The sequence below is a fragment of the Squalius cephalus genome (assembly GCF_949319135.1).
Source record: "Squalius cephalus genome assembly, chromosome: 12".
Lineage (NCBI taxonomy): Eukaryota > Metazoa > Chordata > Actinopteri > Cypriniformes > Leuciscidae > Squalius > Squalius cephalus.
This window is the reverse complement of record NC_137133.1, coordinates 10,582,860-10,601,270: the sequence shown is the minus strand read 5'-3', so window position 1 is coordinate 10,601,270 and position 18,411 is coordinate 10,582,860. Positions and strand designations below refer to the sequence as shown.

General features: G+C 36.5%; 1 protein-coding gene across 4 annotated transcripts in view; it reads right to left on the bottom strand.

Moving 5' to 3' along the window:
- Positions 1-18,411, bottom strand: part of daam1b (dishevelled associated activator of morphogenesis 1b) — a 73,605-nt gene that overhangs the window by 27,845 nt on the left and 27,349 nt on the right. For all 4 annotated transcript variants that reach the window (XM_079888372.1, XM_079888374.1, XM_079888371.1 and 1 more), the window contains exons 2-3: positions 10,784-11,056; positions 5,428-5,517 (exon numbers count right to left, since the gene is read on the bottom strand). In XM_079888372.1, the coding sequence (XP_079744498.1) occupies positions 5,428-5,517; positions 10,784-10,966 (273 nt within the window). In that variant the 5' untranslated portion in view covers positions 10,967-11,056. The remainder of the gene's footprint in view (positions 1-5,427; positions 5,518-10,783; positions 11,057-18,411) is intronic.

Here is an 18,411-nt window from a genome sequence, read left to right as displayed (position 1 = left end):
AGTGAATATTGTGATGTGACATTTTAGACATAATATTCCAAATATTCTCTGTTTTTGCTCTATTTCTCCAATGACAATAGTTCCAAACAAGCCACAGAAAGAGTTATGCATATTTGTGATTCAGTGACCTAGTTGCTTAGTTCCAGAACGAATCTGCCGTTTTGAACAAATCAGTTTAATGAATGCTTCTATGACTCGTACATTAAGACAGTGATTTGGCGCCACCTATTGGCGGTTTTAACTTCATAATTAAAAATATATAACTTATATAAAGGGGATGCCAGTTTGAAGAATGCCATTTGGTGGCATATGATCCATTATACTTGAATTGTGAATTGTTTAAAGGTCCCGTTCTTCATGATCCCATGTTTCAAACTTTAGTTAGTGTGTAATGTTGTTGTTAGAGTATAAATAATATCTGTAAAATTATAAAGCTCAAAGTTCAATGCCAAGCGAGATATTTTATTTAACAGAAGTCGCCTACAAAAAACGGCTGGATTGGACTACATCCCTCTACTTCCTTCTTTAATGACGTCACTAGAACAGTTTGTTGACTAACCTCCGCCCACAGGAATACAGGCGTATTGATGGCGAAATGTCAACAGACGTGGTTGATGTTTATCTATAATCGGATACCGCAAAAGTTTAATTCGAAGTTGTTAGTTTGCTCTGTCCATTTCACCACGGACTGTTTTTCTAACCTGGGACAATATCAAGCAGGCTTCTCTCAGCGTTTCATACTGACGAAGGGGACAATTTCAACTATATTCCAGCAAGCGGTAAGTAGTGATTTAATATGGAAGTAGCGATCAACTTCACATCGTTTCTCTTAGTAGGATGAAAATAATCTTACTTAAACTGTGATTAAAATATTTACAGAAAGCGATCAAAAGAACAATCCCTTTCCAATCGCCCAAGCTGTCAATCACACAGCGCGAGTTTATCTGGACACTTGCCAAAACTCGTTATGAAATCAATGACGCTGTTACACTGCACAACGAATCTCTTACTGTATTTATATACCTCATGTTTGCATTGGTGAAATCATTAGTGAGTGCAGAAACTGCGTTGCAATGATAAGATCTTTCACGCGATCAACAGGCTGTCATCTGCTCAATGCTCATCTCTGCAACCTTTTATGTGATTGAAATAGATCTAAATACTTAAAAAACTTCTGACGATTCGTTAATCCCGATAGCTGTAATAGTAAAAACGTATAATAGCTGTAATAGTAAAAGTTTTCCAGATAGTTCCACATGTAATGCCAGATATTTCATATGCAAGCATGTCAGCCAATCACAGCAGTGGGCGTTTACATTGAAGTCTCACAGCAGACACGCCCCTTCAAACAGAGCGTTCTATTCAGGGGATGAAATCAGGCTAGGAAAAATGCCTTTTATTTCTAAATTATAAAAAAATTTGATCTAAAAAACATACTAACATTATAAGGGCACCCCAGGAAACATTATAAAATAATAAAATAATCCATGGAATGGGACCTTTAATACCTTTTAATGGTCTTCTGCAATGTTTGAGGCATATTTATTTTTTCATGCTTTAATGTTGGCCTAATTTCAGTTACATTTACATTTTAGGCTATGTAGTTTGAAATTTTATTTATTTTTTATTTTTTAGATTTTTATTGTAGTAACCACTCAGCTGTATGTGGAAATGCATATTTAAAAAAGTGTTGCAGATAAAACCATAGTCCACAACTTCTGTAGTTTTAACTTATTTTAATATATAAATTCAGTGAAATCATCAAACATTTGTATGACTTGCCAGTGACTTGTGTGACCCAAGCTACAACTTGACTTGACTTGCTTGACATAAAGCAGCGACTTGACTTGACTTGCTTTTCACAAAATTGACTTGGACTTGCTTGAGACTCGAAGGTTAAGACTTGAGACTTACTTGTGACTTGCACATGTGTGACTTACTCCCACCTCTGGTATGAGCTCATGGACTGTCAAACAAGTCAAATATTTCAAAAATTGCTGTTTTTTTTCTTCTATTAATCAAAGAATCCTGAAAAATATATATTGTGGTTTAAAAAAATTAAGCAGCACAACTGTTTTCAACATTGCTAAAAATAAGAAATGTTTCTTGAGAACCAAATCTTCTGAAAGATCATGTTGTTACACTGAATTACTGGAGTAATGACATTCCGCTTTGCCACCAGAGGAATAAATTACATTTTAAATAGGAAAAGTCATTTTAAATTGTAATAATGTTTCACAATACTACTGGATCTTTGATCAAATAAATGCAGCCTAGTGTAAATTAACACTAATATGTAATAAAGCTGGTATATATTTATTGATTTTAACATTAATATCATTATTTGATGAGAAAAAAAATGATACTAAGATGATTCAAAGACTAAATTATTTTCTATAAATTAATTGTTTATTATGGAATTAACTGCATAAAGTAATATTTAAGATATGAGTCATGTATTATTAACACATTAAAATTACATCTAGTTTGAGTCAAAATCAAGATGACTACACCTTATTGATACATGGAAAGAGAAGGTAATGAAAGAGATGACTGGTGTGAATTTCCCAGGGTTGACAGACCTATCAAAAGCTCCCGGCTCTTGCAGATAACATAATCTGCACCTGCAAATGGAGGCCTTCCTGTTTGCTTTGGACCAACCACGGCTTCCCTTATCCGTCCACCCTCCTATCCCAGACCGAAGCCCTGGGGAAGAGCGCCAAGTCCTTGTTTTACTAGTCCCAGACTGGGCACTGTGCTGAGTCTGCATGAATGCTGCTGCACAGCCACGGGCAGTCTCACGACAGACATATTCTTCCTTAATCTCATCCATCCGCTCACCGTCTTAAATCTTTTTCATTAGTTCCATGTGTTGGATCGTGGAGCATGACCTCCTGATGCAAGCAGAGCTAAATCAAATGTGGACACTTATCAAAACACAGAAACGGCAACTGCTGCGCTTCCAAAAAACAGGATCAGAAAGCAGGTCATTTACAAAACATTTATAAAAATCCTTCTCGTCACTTAATAACTAGAAGTCAAAAGACAATTTTGAGCGCCCTACTTCACGTCATGGCCTCTTTCGGCTCAATGTCCCATGACAATGAGGAATTAGGTCTGTAATTGGGACACAGCATATGTGGCTATACAGGAATAGATGTAATGGCCAGACAGATGGTCAACCTGTAACCAATACCAGCTTTTGAACCACTACAATTCATAGATATGGACGTCTAAGAAAAATCCCAGTGGGGCACTTTCTTTTAATGCATCATATGGTTTATTGAAGCAAAAAAGAAAAAAGAAAAAAACTCTCCACATCACATATCTAGAGAATAGAAAAAATCATACACAGTAGAATTACAGCATTACAATAAATGTCCAGATTGTCCAACCCAATATTTAATATTCTCGATGCTGCTCTTCGGCGCTCCATTACGCACTGCTCTATTTGTTGTTTGGATGAAAAAAAAAGTTTTAAAAGTAGGCTGGTCTCCTCAGTGGTCAAACAGCGCTCGTGTAATGTCAAAATGATTGAGATTGACAAGTTGACAACCAGCTCAAACGAGGGGCCTTCCTGTTCACAGAAGACGAGTGTGAATTCCAACGCAATGCTTTAGTTTTAACAGTGAAAAAGTGCATGGTAAGATGCAAGTAGCCAAACATTTAATACATTGATTTCAATTAGACCTAGAATTTTTTTTTTTATCCCTTAAATTTAATTCCTTTAAATAAATCTACACTTGTGCACATCTGACCAACACTGTACTATCCAAGTCGAGGTGTCATATTTATCATGTGACCTACAATGTCATCAGCCACATTGCTGTTCATTGAAATTTACAATGCCAGTATGAACACAGTGCGTCCTAAGTGTATTCATTACACATGCATAATTAAAGAACAGATGTTAGAAACAGTTTTATTAAATACAGCACAAAATAGCCCGTTTCAAATGCAGCTACAGTCTGCTTACTGAGTTGCAATGGGCCTTTACGCTTCAGTGTGAACATTTAACTAAGAACAACCAGTTTATAGACCTGCAGGATTTCGCCACTTCAGTGTGCTTTCTATCACCCTGACTGTATTGCTGTCACATCACTGGCAGGTAACCACCGACCACCCACTGTCTTTGGCTGTGTTTGTGCGCCAGGTTTCAGTGCTCATGCTGTCTTGAGTTAAACACATGGATTCACATCAGAAGAACAGGCTGGCAGGACTTATGTTTGTGGCATCATGGAGGGTTTGATGTCATTTTAAACACCACCCACCCCTCCAGCGTTTCTCTGCTCTCTGAGCTCCGTTAGGTCATGGAGGATAAATGGTATGACTTGGCCTCACCGTATCGAGCATTCCTAAACACGCAGCGATGTCCAGTATAAATGAATAAGTGTGATTTCATAAAATAGGATTTGCTTTTTAACAAAACATTAGCTGACAGAATCAAGCGGTGGGAACAGCAGACCCATGTGATAACCTAGTCTATGGCAAATGTTCAAAATACAACAAGGACATAGTAAATTCCTCCGTTCCCATCACAAACTAATCAAGTCTAACGCCTTTTCTTGAAGTTGGTGAACTCATCTTGCATGGCTTAACAGTGACTCAATGGCATAGGGCCAATGTCTAGTGTTAACCACTATTTTGTTGATCATAGTTTTCTATTAACGTAGCAGAATTAAATGTCCAGCTATTATTGCAAATCAAAAACCTAATAGTATTTGTTCTAACTTTATTTTATAAAGAAGGCTTGGCATTTAATAAAAAATGCAAATAATGTAAATAACATTTGAGCAAAGAAAGTTAAATGAAATGCATGTTTATCTAAAATAAAAATTGTGGTAGCTTTACTGGCCAAACCAGGCTTAAAAAAAAAAAAAAACTCCTCATTTACCTTAAAAAAATATCTCGTCTCAGCTCGTGAGTCACCATTTTTTTAGTTCTCAGATGATGAAAGCAACGCCTAAAGAAACAGACTGACTGATACACTGCCAAATTCTCTCCGCAGTAACAAATTAGATATCCTGAAGTGCAGCATGTACTTTGTTTCAGGTCGCTTTGGTAAGAAAGAATCTGCTAAGAACATAATGTAAGAGAAAGTCTCTTCATTTTGTCTTTAAGAAGTCTAAATGTCCACTTATCCTAAAGTTCTGCTGGCACGTAATTAATAATGAAGAGATAAATGGAAACATTTAATAGATTAGCCGTTTTTAAAGCAGGGAAAGTGAAGATAAGGGGCATTAAGTCAGAATCCTTTCTCTTTCAGACAGAGGGGTGATTACGTCAAGCTATTTGATATATGAGATGTTTAAACACCGTTCTGACAGGATGACAGTGTAATCTGGTGCACTGAACTTTCAACTGAGGATGATAGGGAAAACACACACACACACACACAATAAAATGGCCTAAAGTTGGAAGTCTAACCTTCTTCTTGCTGCAGTATATCTGCCATTTCTTTTCTGCTGGTAAGGCAAACATGGCCTCTCTGTGCTTCTCTGTGAGGTCCAGCTCATCCTGAATGAAAGAAAAAGACAGAAAGAGAGAAGACAGATTAGATATTTTTGAACCTGGACATGGCAAAAACAAACTGTAAATCCCTCGAGGCAGGGTCAATATCCACCCACAAACCAATGATAACAGCATGTGGAAACCACAGAATTGTGTTTTTTTTTTTTTTTTTCAACTTTCTCCCTACCCACAAATACTTTCTTCCCATCCTCCAGCAGAGAGGACACAGAGGAAACTGACAGAAAAAGAAGAAAACGTCTGTGATAGAAGACTTAAGTGGTGATTTGCACTGCAGACCTGGTGAAATGACATTTCTTTCCACTGTATACTTGTATATGGTTGGAATGATAATAAATCAAAGTTGACTTGAACTTTGCTTGACTTGAGGTTGAAAAACACAAAGGATATGTATTATATGGATTACACTGGATATATATCAGTTAATAGAAGTTTTTTCTTAACTAATGAAAATGTCAATGCTTGTTTTATAATCAAATTATATATATTCATGCATGCCAGGGTTGTGAGTCATTTGTACACACACTAACGTCTCTTTTTGTTCTTGTGAAAAAAATGAATCACCGTTTCCACAAAAATATTAAGCAGCACAACTGTTTTCAACATTGATAATAATAACAAATTCTTTAGCAGCAAATCATCATATTACAATGATTTCTGAAGGATCATGTGACACTGAAGACTGGAGTAATGATGCTGAAAATTCAGCCTTGCCGTCACAGGAACAAATGACATTTTAATACATATTTTAATAGAAAACAATTATTTTAAATTGTAATAATATTTCAAAATATTACTATATTTTTTAAGTCTGTGATTTTGTAATTCAGTAAATCCTCTGTCATTGACTCTTCATTGTGAATTCTGTTGGAAACACTAAAGGACTGACGACTGAACAATCAACGGCTTTGGCAATGAAAGTACTACATATAAACTTCTGCCACTTGTAATTTCCTTTTTGTTTTGTCCTTGAAATAGCAGTACACCACAACAATCACTGTGTTGTGGTTAGTCCTCCACAGTTGGTGTAGGTTTCCACAAAGAAAGCCCTGGTTTGTTTGTTAGCTGCTCTCGACATGGGAGTCCCATGCGAACTAACGATTCCACTGTGATTTTCCACTTGCACACACACACACACACAAACGAAAATATTCATATTACAATGTATACAGGACAGCAATCCATTCACTGAAACATGCAACAGAATCAGTGTACAATCAGACACTTTCATGACACAATCATGTTTTTCATGACATGAGGGTGTTTCCATCATAAAGCACCATTCTCTTGTCCTCTAGGGACACAAAATGGCAAGATTTTCCCATAGTCTCCTATAGTGAATGTAAAATAATTGTTAAAGGTTATATGTTAAACAATTAGTGCATTCATGTTTGTTGCAAAAGTCTTGTTATATTCACCAAGGTTGCATTTATTTGATCAAAAATACAGTAAGAACGGTAATATTGTACATATTTTAAAATAACCCCTAGTGTAAAATGTATCTGAAATAATTTATTTTATGCTAAGTATACTACAAATACATTTCATATTTCTGTACTTGTTATAAATACCCTGCAATTGTACTCTTGGTATACTAAATTGATATACTTAAAGTCTGCTAAATTGGAAAAACTCATTTTGTACTTAATGCACTTTAGTTTTCCGGAAATAGTGCCATAACTAAAGATTTACTTAAATTTGTTTGTGCTAAAGTGGAACTAGTGCAAGTATACTTTAGGTTCACCTTAAATATCTTGCATTTAAAGACAGCGATTATACTGTCCTTACTAATAATCACATTTTAAGGCTTAATATTAAGAAATGTAAAGTTTTCAAGTCTCAGAGATATGTCAGTAAATATGTTAATGGATTTGTAGTATACTTAGTATGAAATAAACGCATTTTAAATAATATTTTGGTATACATTTTTTTTCACAAGGGACTGTTTGCTGTTTTAATATATTTTATAATGTAATTTATTCCTGTGAAGCTGAATTTTCAGCATCATTACTCCAGTCTTCAGTGTTACATGATCCTTCAGAAATCATTCTAATAAGCTGATTTACTGCTCAAGAAAATTATTTCTTATAATCAATGTTGAAAACAGCTTAATATTTTTGAGAAAATCGTGATGCATTGTTTCAGGATTCTCTGATGAATAGAAAGTTCAATAGAGCAGTATTTATTTATTTATAACATTATAAATGATCAATTATTGCATCCATTTTGTATTAATTTGATTTCTTTAAAAAAATGGTTGCCAACAGAACTGTACTTACAAAGCGATTTTTATTATCATATAAATCCTATCACACATCAACAACTGCACACATTATAGTGGAAAAGGACATAGCTTCAACAGTCAAAGTTGATTGAATTTGAGCTCTCCAATCTGAAGTGGACCACGTTTAAGGAACAGATCCACCATCGATCAGTCCATTTCAACAGCAGAAGCTAATAAAGAGTCTGCTCAGCGGACATCTCTCACTGTAAATCCCTGCATGTAATGCTACTCAGAGATCTGCCTGCCAAAACTGGTAATGGCTTCCTGTCTGGCAGCTCTTGGTGACAGTGATGTCCCTGATGCTCCACAGGGATGCAGGAGAGAGGAAGAGCTGCTGTTCCTCTCATCCGGCCTGGTGTCTCTTCTATCTCCCGTGTTCCCGAGAATCCCCCTGCTTTTAACGGAAACGAGCTGCACAGTCAGCAGAAGTCTAGACATCCCCGGCACATAAGCATGAAGAAAATACGCGTACAGTGTCTCATTACAGTCAAGGGCAGCCAGACTATAACCAGGATGTTCCATTCATGCAGAAAACCACACCTTGCCTTATCTGAACCCAACACATCAAGCCCCAGCATCCAGTCACAGAACAAACATTAAAGCCTTGGCCGCGTACATCAATCCATCAATGCTCTATACCAATCCTTTCAGCACTCAAAATGAGGAAAACGTCCACTGTAGAACAGGAACTCTCTAGCGTAGACTATACAGTAAGTCATTGAGCTGTCAAATCAACTCTTGATTAAAATAAACTTGCACTATAATGGAGAATACAGTAGGATAACTCTCAAATTACACCAATGAAAAGAGTTTAAGTAAAAGGGGTCATTTATTATACAATTTACACTATAATGGTGTATTGAAGCCATAAACCGCATTATCTGTCTTCATGGTTTAAACAGATGTTAAAGGGATAGTTTAACTGAAAATGAAAGGTCTGTCATTATTTACGCTCCAAACCTGTATGACTTTCTTGGATCCAAAGAACACAAAAGTAGAAATTTGGAAAAATGTGCTGGTCCCTCTTTTCCATGCAATTACACAAGCTGAGTCCATACACTTATTTGTACGCACATTTTGGGATATCGATTCCTTGAGATGGAATTTTTTATGCAATGTTTAAATTTTTCGTACATTGAGACAATTCGCACCTTCGGATGGAATAATAATTGTATGGAAAAGAGCTACCATTAGGCTACCTTCTGTTAAAATTCTCTTTTTTGTTCAGAAGAAAGTAAGTCATGCAGGTTTAGAAAAACTTGAGAATGAGTAAATGATGACAGAATTTTCATTTTTGGGTGAACTATCCCTTTAATTCTATGTCATAAAAGGATTATAATGCAATAATTTTGGATGAGACTCAAATGATGTATCTGGGGCCAGTTCTAACACAACAGACCTAATCTAATCTCCTGAAAAAAGACACATATCATAGCTAAATCGCATGGAAACTCCCACTTTATCCTGAAAAGCCCTTTTGTTCTGAGTGTATTTTTGTAATTCTAATGTCCTCAGTGGGCTGAATATGATAAATTTGTAAGAAGACTTCGCCAAGCTCTGACATGAAGCAAAATTTGCATAATAACCTCCAAAAAAACAGAATAAATGTCAGCTATAGTACTTCAAATAATTAGCCAGGTATCTTCTACTAAAACATAATATTACTTTCATGCAAAACTATGTGAATAAGAAGGCAGGTTGCCAGTTACGCAACAACGGTTCACAAATTCAACAATAACTTGCCAGAACGGCACGTGCTGAGAGCATGAAATCTTTCTGTGAGGGCTGTGAAAAAAAGAACAACTGCTGCTGCTTTGTGTTGTACATCAATTCGAACCCAAGTACAGGGAAAGAGAGGTTAAGAATGGGTCAGACCAAAAACAAGCAATTACTCTGCAGTGCAGTCCAAGACACAAGGCCGCTCAATGGGGCCCATTGATGTGCAAAGTGGAAGCTGGCAGAGATGAAGGAGACGAGAGACGAGAGAGAGAGAGAGAGAGAGAGAGAGAGAGAGAGAGAGAGAGAGAGAGAGAGAGAGAGAGAGAGAGAGAGAGTCTGAAGCATGCCACAGTGCTGCAATTTCTATTCAAGCATGGATTAAAGACAACACTTTTGATTAATCAATTACAGCTCTTTAGTCACCCTAAATTAGAGAGCAAACAAAGAAAGACTGAGTATATGGAAAATAATGGTTTGTTTCTTCATTAATTAGCTATACTTGCAACATATAAAAATGATATCCATAGCAGCTTAAATAAAAAAATAAAAAAAAATTATTATCATTATTATTATTATTATTATTATTATTAATGGGACAATAATATAATTTAATATAATATATAATATTTTTACAATACTTTAAAAAATATATATATTTCATTCAGCAAGGATACATTAAATTGTTCAAAAGTGAAAGTAAAGACAAAGATTTCTATTTCAAATAAATGCTGTTCTTTTGAACTTTGAAATTTTAGACTTTATTGTTAGCTCAGGAATGGTCCAATAAAAATATTATCAGACACAACTTTTGAATTGAATTATGTATTAGTAAATAAATACTGAAATGAACATAAACTAAGATTAATAAATGCTTAAGATGTATTATTCATTGTTAGTTCACTAATTAAGTTAATTAAAGTTAACAAATGGAGCCATTTTATACAGAGTTCTCGATTTATTTTAATTTGAATATTTTACAATATTTTTTTTATCTGTATTTTTGATCAGATAAATGCAGCCTTGGAGAGCTTAAGTAACGTCTTTCAAAAACCTAAAAAATGGTAATATAATAATATATAATAATATATAATTGATAAGTTCTGGCAGATTAATAACAAGTCTGTTCCTGAAAGGAACTTTTGTTATTAAAGTTTGTTATTATAATTAACAAATGTCAGATTCATTGGTCGTCACTGACAGAAATCTGAAGAGAAAAAAAACTGTACAGAAATGTTAAAAGTTTGCACCTACCACCAGCTCTGAGAACATGGCGTCCAGCTCGTCATAGTTGGGGATGGGCAGCGCGGGCTCCATGGTCTGCAGGGCGAAGTCCTCCCGCAGACGGTAGGTGATCTCTGGGTGGTCACTGCTCTGGAAGCAGCAGAAGAAGAAGGACGCGCCATGCCCTCCGCCTCCGCGTTTCCGTGGCGCCATGGCTGCTTCAGAGCGGGGGATTAAGGGATGATGGGAATGAGGGAGTGCTGGTCCTCCCCCAGGTGAGAGCAAAGCTTGGGTCACTCAGCCCTGTAAGAAGACAAAAAGAGAAACTTCGGTCAAGCCATGAGATCTTTTCTCAGTACAAAGACTTTCATTAGCCCTGATAAAAAGTCCAGGCAACAAACCAATGATCTAACAGTTCAGCTTAATCTAAAACTCTGAATGAAGACGTCAGCACAGAATGATTCCGCTATGCCTAGTCAACACCACAAGTAGTCTCATAACGTGCATGTAATCATCTGATTGGCTCATTCCAACTAACCACATCACAGGAGTGACTATGGACCACAATGCATCACTCCCTACATTGGATTATAGAGGCTGTGCAAATTAACACATCTTGCATCCACATGTGTAGGGCCACATCTAAATTTAGGACAATAGAAAGCAATCCTGGGCTTTTCATAAAAAGCTTTTCACAAGATCCAAACTTGACAAATAAGAGGATAAAGACGGGGAGTCAATGGGTGTTTACAATAAATAATATGAAGGAAAAGAAAGTGTTAAAAGATGTAAAATATCTTGGAAATGTAATCTTTGTATCGTTTTGTAAAATGTAAAAACAAAACAAAATAAAAAAAATAGATTTATTTTAATATATTAAAATGTTATATATGAAAACATATTTTCCATGTTATTGCATGTTTGTTGGAGCACATGACTTTGTATGACAACCTTTTTATGTCAAATTTATAATATATTTTCCAAATGTTAATAAGGAATTTGAAAAAAATATATAATAATAATAATAATAATAAGTCTATTGATAATAATAAACTATTATGACAAATTATTCATTATGGTTTTCTTTTTAAAAATTAAAATGAACAACCTTTCTTTTTCATTATCAGGACAGTTGTAGCCTATATATGTATCATTCTGACATTTTGATTTTATGCTAGGGATGCACCGATATGAAAATTTTGGCCGATACCGATTACCGATAATTCTTTATATTTGAAAGCCGATAACTGATGTATTGGCCGATAAATCTAAATCCAATTTTTTATATCATTTTTGAGAGCCTGATTACAAAAACAAAAGTCTCACCTCTCTTTATATTATACTCTCAGAATAAATGTATATAGCCTATATGACAGCACATGTTGCACTTAACTGTATTTTCCTTTTTGGAAGTGATTCCAATCATATTTCAAGCAATTTAAAACCATCATGGCAGACAGTGTGCATCTGAAGTGTCTCATCTTAAGGAAATAATCCACTATTTATCAGCTTTAATATATTGGCAAAATTTTCTTATTGGGCCGATAACGATAACATTAAAAATGAACATATATCAGCCGATACAGATATGGTGGCCAATATATTGTGCATCCCTATTTTATATCCCCCAAAAATTTTATGAACATGCTCATCAAAGAAGAGGTGTATTTAAGTCATATATGTACAGCATGATAGACATATGTATGTATTTTTTAAATACACTGATACATTTAAACCAAAAAAGACTTTCATATCATTGCCATTCTATAATAAACTCAATAATCCAAGACTAGCCTCTCATGTTTGACATACTTTCCAAAAATGCAGTTTGAACAACTGCTATAAGAACAACGTGTGTACGACAGAATCCACTGTGTAGCAACATCTGCCACTCAAGCCCAGCAGCAGAAGGGCCATCAGCTGTCCTAACGGCTTTGCATTTGTGGAAACATAAACAACACATGGTTTGAACAACGAATGCACAACGCTCACAACTTTGAATCAGCTAAACCAGCAAGACTCTCTGCCTTCGAGAGGCGTACAGGCGTGCAGGTGTGTGCAAACACCTGTGAGGCATTTCAGCGCAGATAAAGTGAGTTTGCCCTGTGGCTGTGGGCCAGGGAAGATGATTCTGATCACAGATGGCTGCCCTGGGGTCACTGCGAAATGTATTGTGGGAAAAAGCAATTCCAGATAAAAACCTGACACAGAAGATTTAGTATATTCTAGGAAAAAATAAGAAACGAGGAATGAGGAACTTAGGAGAAAAAATAAAGCAAATGCAAGAAAGTGTTTTCAAATAACTTCGGTGGAGATATAGATGCTCCTAGCCAAGTCTTCCATTGAGTGGGCGAGTCTGGCACCGATGCCCCTTCACCGCCTGTCGGCCACCAATATAAATCGACACAGCTGGAGTACAGCTGAACGTAACGCCCCTCCGCCAGTCCGTTGCCACAGTGGAATTCCCAGCTGCCCCTCCCTGGAATTAGCGTCGCTCCAATCCCAACTACAACTTAAATCTCTATGGATTTTACATGGTAATACTGTATGTTTCGTCCTCAGGAAAACTTTAGCAATGCAACGGAGGTAAACATGCAAGATGCATTCAATTGTTCAAAAGTGACAGTATGAATCTGGATATTGATCATGTGACACTGAAGACTGGAGTAATGGCTGCTGAAAATTCAGCTTTGCCATCACAGAAATTACTGTGAACATTACAGAAAATTACACAACATTACTGTTCTTACTGTATTTTTGATCAGATAAATGCAGCCTGGGCGAGCAAAACATTTTTTAAAAGAATCTTACTGACCAACCGCTCAGCATCATCAGCTCATCCAGCTGATCCGTTACTCGCCTCACCCAGCAGTCAACGTCTGGTTGCACTTATTAACATCCTGCATACCAACAGGAGCGATCTGGTTGGGTGAACTCTGAGATCATCCCTCACTCCATGAAAGACCCCGCATTCCTTCCCCTCTGTGGTGTGATATCACAACATGTGCCCTGTGGTAGAAACCTGTGGCCCTGGAGTACACCGAAACTCCTTTAACCTGCTGTCTGGAAACTCGATGCTACAACGCTAGCTCAGATTCTTGTCTAACCTCTGGCTGACTCCAAGCTGATAACAAAATAACCTTTAACAGCATTCAACCATAAGGTTAGCATCAAAACAATTTGGACTCGTGAGTAATCAGTGTCTCTGATAAGAGGAATGCCATCGAAGCGCAGTTATCGACACGGTTTGTGTTCACACTTAAAGTAATTTTGTATTTTTTCCAGTAAAAATGTATTTCTGAGAATGTTTTTTATTAATATTCATTTTTATTAATTTACTATTATTAAATTAATTACGCTTTTTTTTTTACCACAGCAACATTGTTTTTCTTGTTTAAACAGAATCTAGCTTCATGCAAATGAGGGTTATGTGTATTTTTAGGTGTTGTTTACTTCTCAAATTTCATCAAGAAATTACTAAAGAAATTATAAATATAAAAAATATTAAATATTCTTAAAAAGTATCATAAAATATTACATTTATTTAATTGATTATGCTGTTAAAATAAGTTACATATTAAAATAAATATTACTTTCTACAAAAATACTGATTAAGAATTTATTTAATTTATTTATTGCTCTGTAAAATGAGAAAGCTCTCTGTGCCATAACTCTAAAAAGGCCGGTAGACAACAAACCGACATCAAAGAACTAGCGGCGACGAAAGGCGGAGTCTGCAAAAAGTTGCACTTGAACACTGCAAAAACTACAGCAGATGGCAAAAAGCATGTACAATCTGCACTTGTGTGAATGATAATAACTGTCCACAACAGCAGATGACAGTAGTCTGTGTTCGTCAATCAAAAAAGGGAATTTGAACTAGGAATGCAAATATACAAACCATAAAAAAGCAGTGCTCATTTACCATTTTGAATATAAATCATGCTGATCAGTTTGTCTTATAATATTTAGGCTACATATGACCATGTTGTTATGAAAATATTTGCGCATTGGAATGCTCCGAAAATTTGAAGATGTAGGTCAATTTATAAGTGCCTTCTTTGTGTGCCCTCGTCTTTGTCATTTGCTTGCTTTGTCACTTTTTCTTTTCATGCACTGGTTTACAAAGCTGACAGCCAATCAGAGTGATCTATTTTCCCGACGGTCCAACGCCGATTCAACATGCTCAATCAGCCAACCAACGCTCACCGACTGCCCGAAGTTGGCTAATTGCCGACTGTCGGCTTGGTGTGTCCCGGCCCTAAGGGTCTGTGTGTACTGTGGTGTGTTGTAGGTCAACACAGACTGGGTGGATTTTGAATTTTCGACTCAGATATGGCCAATCCAGCCTGTCTTTGTTTTTTGTCTTGCCCAGTCTTTGGAAATCTATGCTGTGGTTTATTCCAAAGTGGTGATTGGAGAGCAGCATTGCAATTGGCCCTGACCAGAGAAAGGTAGTTATGGCTGGAACTGCAACAGTAAGAGACAATGAAATGAATGAGGATTCAATGCACATACAAATTACCTTCATTTTCACCAAAGTGGAATAGATAACCGTTACAAAGTCTGACATTCTCACAGTCATCAGACAAGCACTAAGACAAACGTTTTTTAAGATACTAAAAATGCAATACTACTACTTAAGAAATGTTTATTGCAACATTATTTCTTGGTAATCCATGTTTCTAGTTCTATCAGTGCAAAGTCACAAACTCTTAAGAAAACTGACAGAAACAAGCAGAGAGTTTATATGCTTTTTATGCTAGATTACTGTAAATGAAGAACTAAACTGCAAAACATTTGCCTAAACTACAAACCATCTAACCTAGAGGCTATAACCTGTCATCATACATCCTAATATGATATTTTATTCCATCACTGTTTAACATTTGGCATCCATTTAAGCAGCCCAAATTTCACAGTCCAGATTACAAACTGAAACCGAAGGAGTTATGACTTGACACACAATATAATCTTCTTTCTTCCTATTCAGCTGACACAACAAACAGAGGCGATCATGTGACCTGACTGCTTTGCATAAAATAAAAAACAAACCACCACTCCGCCATGTGACTGCCACAGGGGTCGCCGCTTAATCTTTTACAGGCGGATAATGATTACGCAATAAGTAATTACTGCTGATGCAAAAGACTAAAAACGCGATAAAGGCTGCATTTATGTGCCTATAGTATGTGCCTGCAGCATTAGAGCGAAGTACAGTAGGGTCAAGAGTTTACTGTAAATCACTTCCTTGTTGTTTCCATAGAGGTGCAAGGTGTACTTAGCTGGAAGACATATGAGCAGGAACAAGCAGTCTGAAGAATTTACTGAGACATATTTGAGACTTCACACACAGGTACTATCAGGAGAATCAGAAATGATCTACTGTACTGACTGACTCTAATTGTTCCATTTAGTAATCTTAAAACACATAGCTCAAAAAGAAATATGATCAAAATCTGATTACCTTGTCCTTCAAACATTAACCCTGTTGTTATGTCTTAAACTAAATGGAAAGAATGTCAACAATAAATGAGCCACCAGAAAAAAATTAGCCAGTCCAAAGAAAATAAACAGGAAGTCGGTGAAGAGAGAAAAACACTTTTATGACATGTCACAGCTCTCTGAACCTTAGTTTGAGGAGTAACTACAGCTAAAAGTATAGTGTTATTACTGCTAGACTATTTTAAAATGAGCGGAGCTACTGTTACGCTCCAGACATATATTGCTTTTCCAAGTTACCTTTTCACTGTTTTTCATCATGCACACATAGCAAGGCTAAGCACAGCTAGGCTAAACAGCACTCGGAATCGGTTTGTTTTGTTAACAAGAAAAGGGTTCTTTGAAAGGGATAATTGGAGATTTCTCTGCAGACTCATGGGTAATGTAGTGTTTCTGCAAGAATTTCCGCTGTTGAACACAATTATAAAAATACAAAAAAGTAGAAATAATCAAGGCTGATGGCTTCAACAAAAGCATGCACCATCGATTTAACAACCTCGTAGCTCACAGTAAGTGTGCCTTTTAAGGTTTAAAAGTTATCGCTCAAAATCAATTGCCCTATGGAGAATCATTTAGCAGACGCTTTTATCCAAAGCGATTTACAAATAAGGAGAACAATATAAGAAATCAAACCAACAATATGGCGACAATAAGTGCTGTTACAAGTCCCAGTTGGTCTAGCACAGTTCACGTAGCAAGGTGTGGGTTTTTTTATAAATACATATAGTAAGTGTTAGTATCAATGGTTGAAGTGTTGACGAAAAAGATGCATCTTCAGCAGTTTCTTGAAACTGAGCAACTGGGGTTGAGTTAGACCAGCATGGAACAGTCAAGGTAAAGGTCTGTGAATGAAAGTGACACATAGCTCATAGCTTGCGAGGTTACAGTTTCACAGTACCTGGTACAGTACCACAGTACCAGTACATTCCCCAACTCTTGACAACACTGTCCAGAGAAGGAAGTTTAAGCATTTCACAAGTACTTGAATTACTGATCTAACAAATATATTTTTCTTTGTCATCATCAAAAAGCACCTTTTCAGTGGACAAAACGTACGAGTATGTGTGATGTTACTAAGCATTTTTCACAAGAATTCAGACCTTTTGTTTGTTTAAAATGGGGAGTGGTAATGTCAAGGGATTTATACAAAGGAGTTTAGTGTTGATCGCCACTGTAAGCCCACTGGTGTTCGGATCGGTACAGTAACTGCATTTATCTTCCAACTCGGATCACCTTTGGCCCTGCTGAGGGTTTAACTTCCCTGTGGGCCTGTCCTGACAGGCCACATTCCGCACATTGTCAGCCAAACTCAGCACAGCACCACTGCCATCTCATCATGCACACTCTTGTCACTCTTCCTGTGTCCTCAGGGCACTAATGGTAATTGGGTTCAAGCCTGCGTTTGAATCAAACACCCATTAGACTGCTTCTGTTGTTTTCATGTCACATCTTCCTTGTAAAAGACAATACTGTTGGCTGTTTCACACCACAAGCACAAGTAGAACAGCAACAGAAAGTTTACTTTGCACTTTCTATGAAAAAAAGATATATATTTTGGCTATTACATTGAGTCTGAACTGCCATAAATAAAAAATGGTTATCAGGAATGCCCATTGAGAATTATTTTCTCTAATTTACATGAGGAAGGAGATTGCATGTACATACATACACATGACATTTAATCTACACAAAATAGAATCTAGCTGTAAACAGCTTAAATCATCTGGGTTCAGTCAGATTTACTGAAAAGGGCTGTTATTTGTATGTATCCGTTTACATATTTCATTACATACTGCTGTATGTATTGTGACTCAACTTAAAGAGATTATCACACACACCCAAGTCATTCTAAACCAACTATAGCAACACTACACCTGCAGACAAAGGGAGGAGATACAGTGACATTTAGTGTCTGTTGTTGGTTTGGAGATCAACATTAACATCCTTCCAGTCAGCCAGGTCATCAGGATTAAAGGGAAATGAAAGAAAAAAGTTGAATGACAGGAATAAGAGCCGTGTGTTAGGAGGACATATCAGATGTTAGTTTATCCACTGTGACAGGCTGGATTGTCTTCTCCTCATCGGGAAGGCCTGTACAAAACAAAAGCATTTCTGTCCCACTGTTTCAGCATTCTATTTTCTCTCTCTCCATCCAT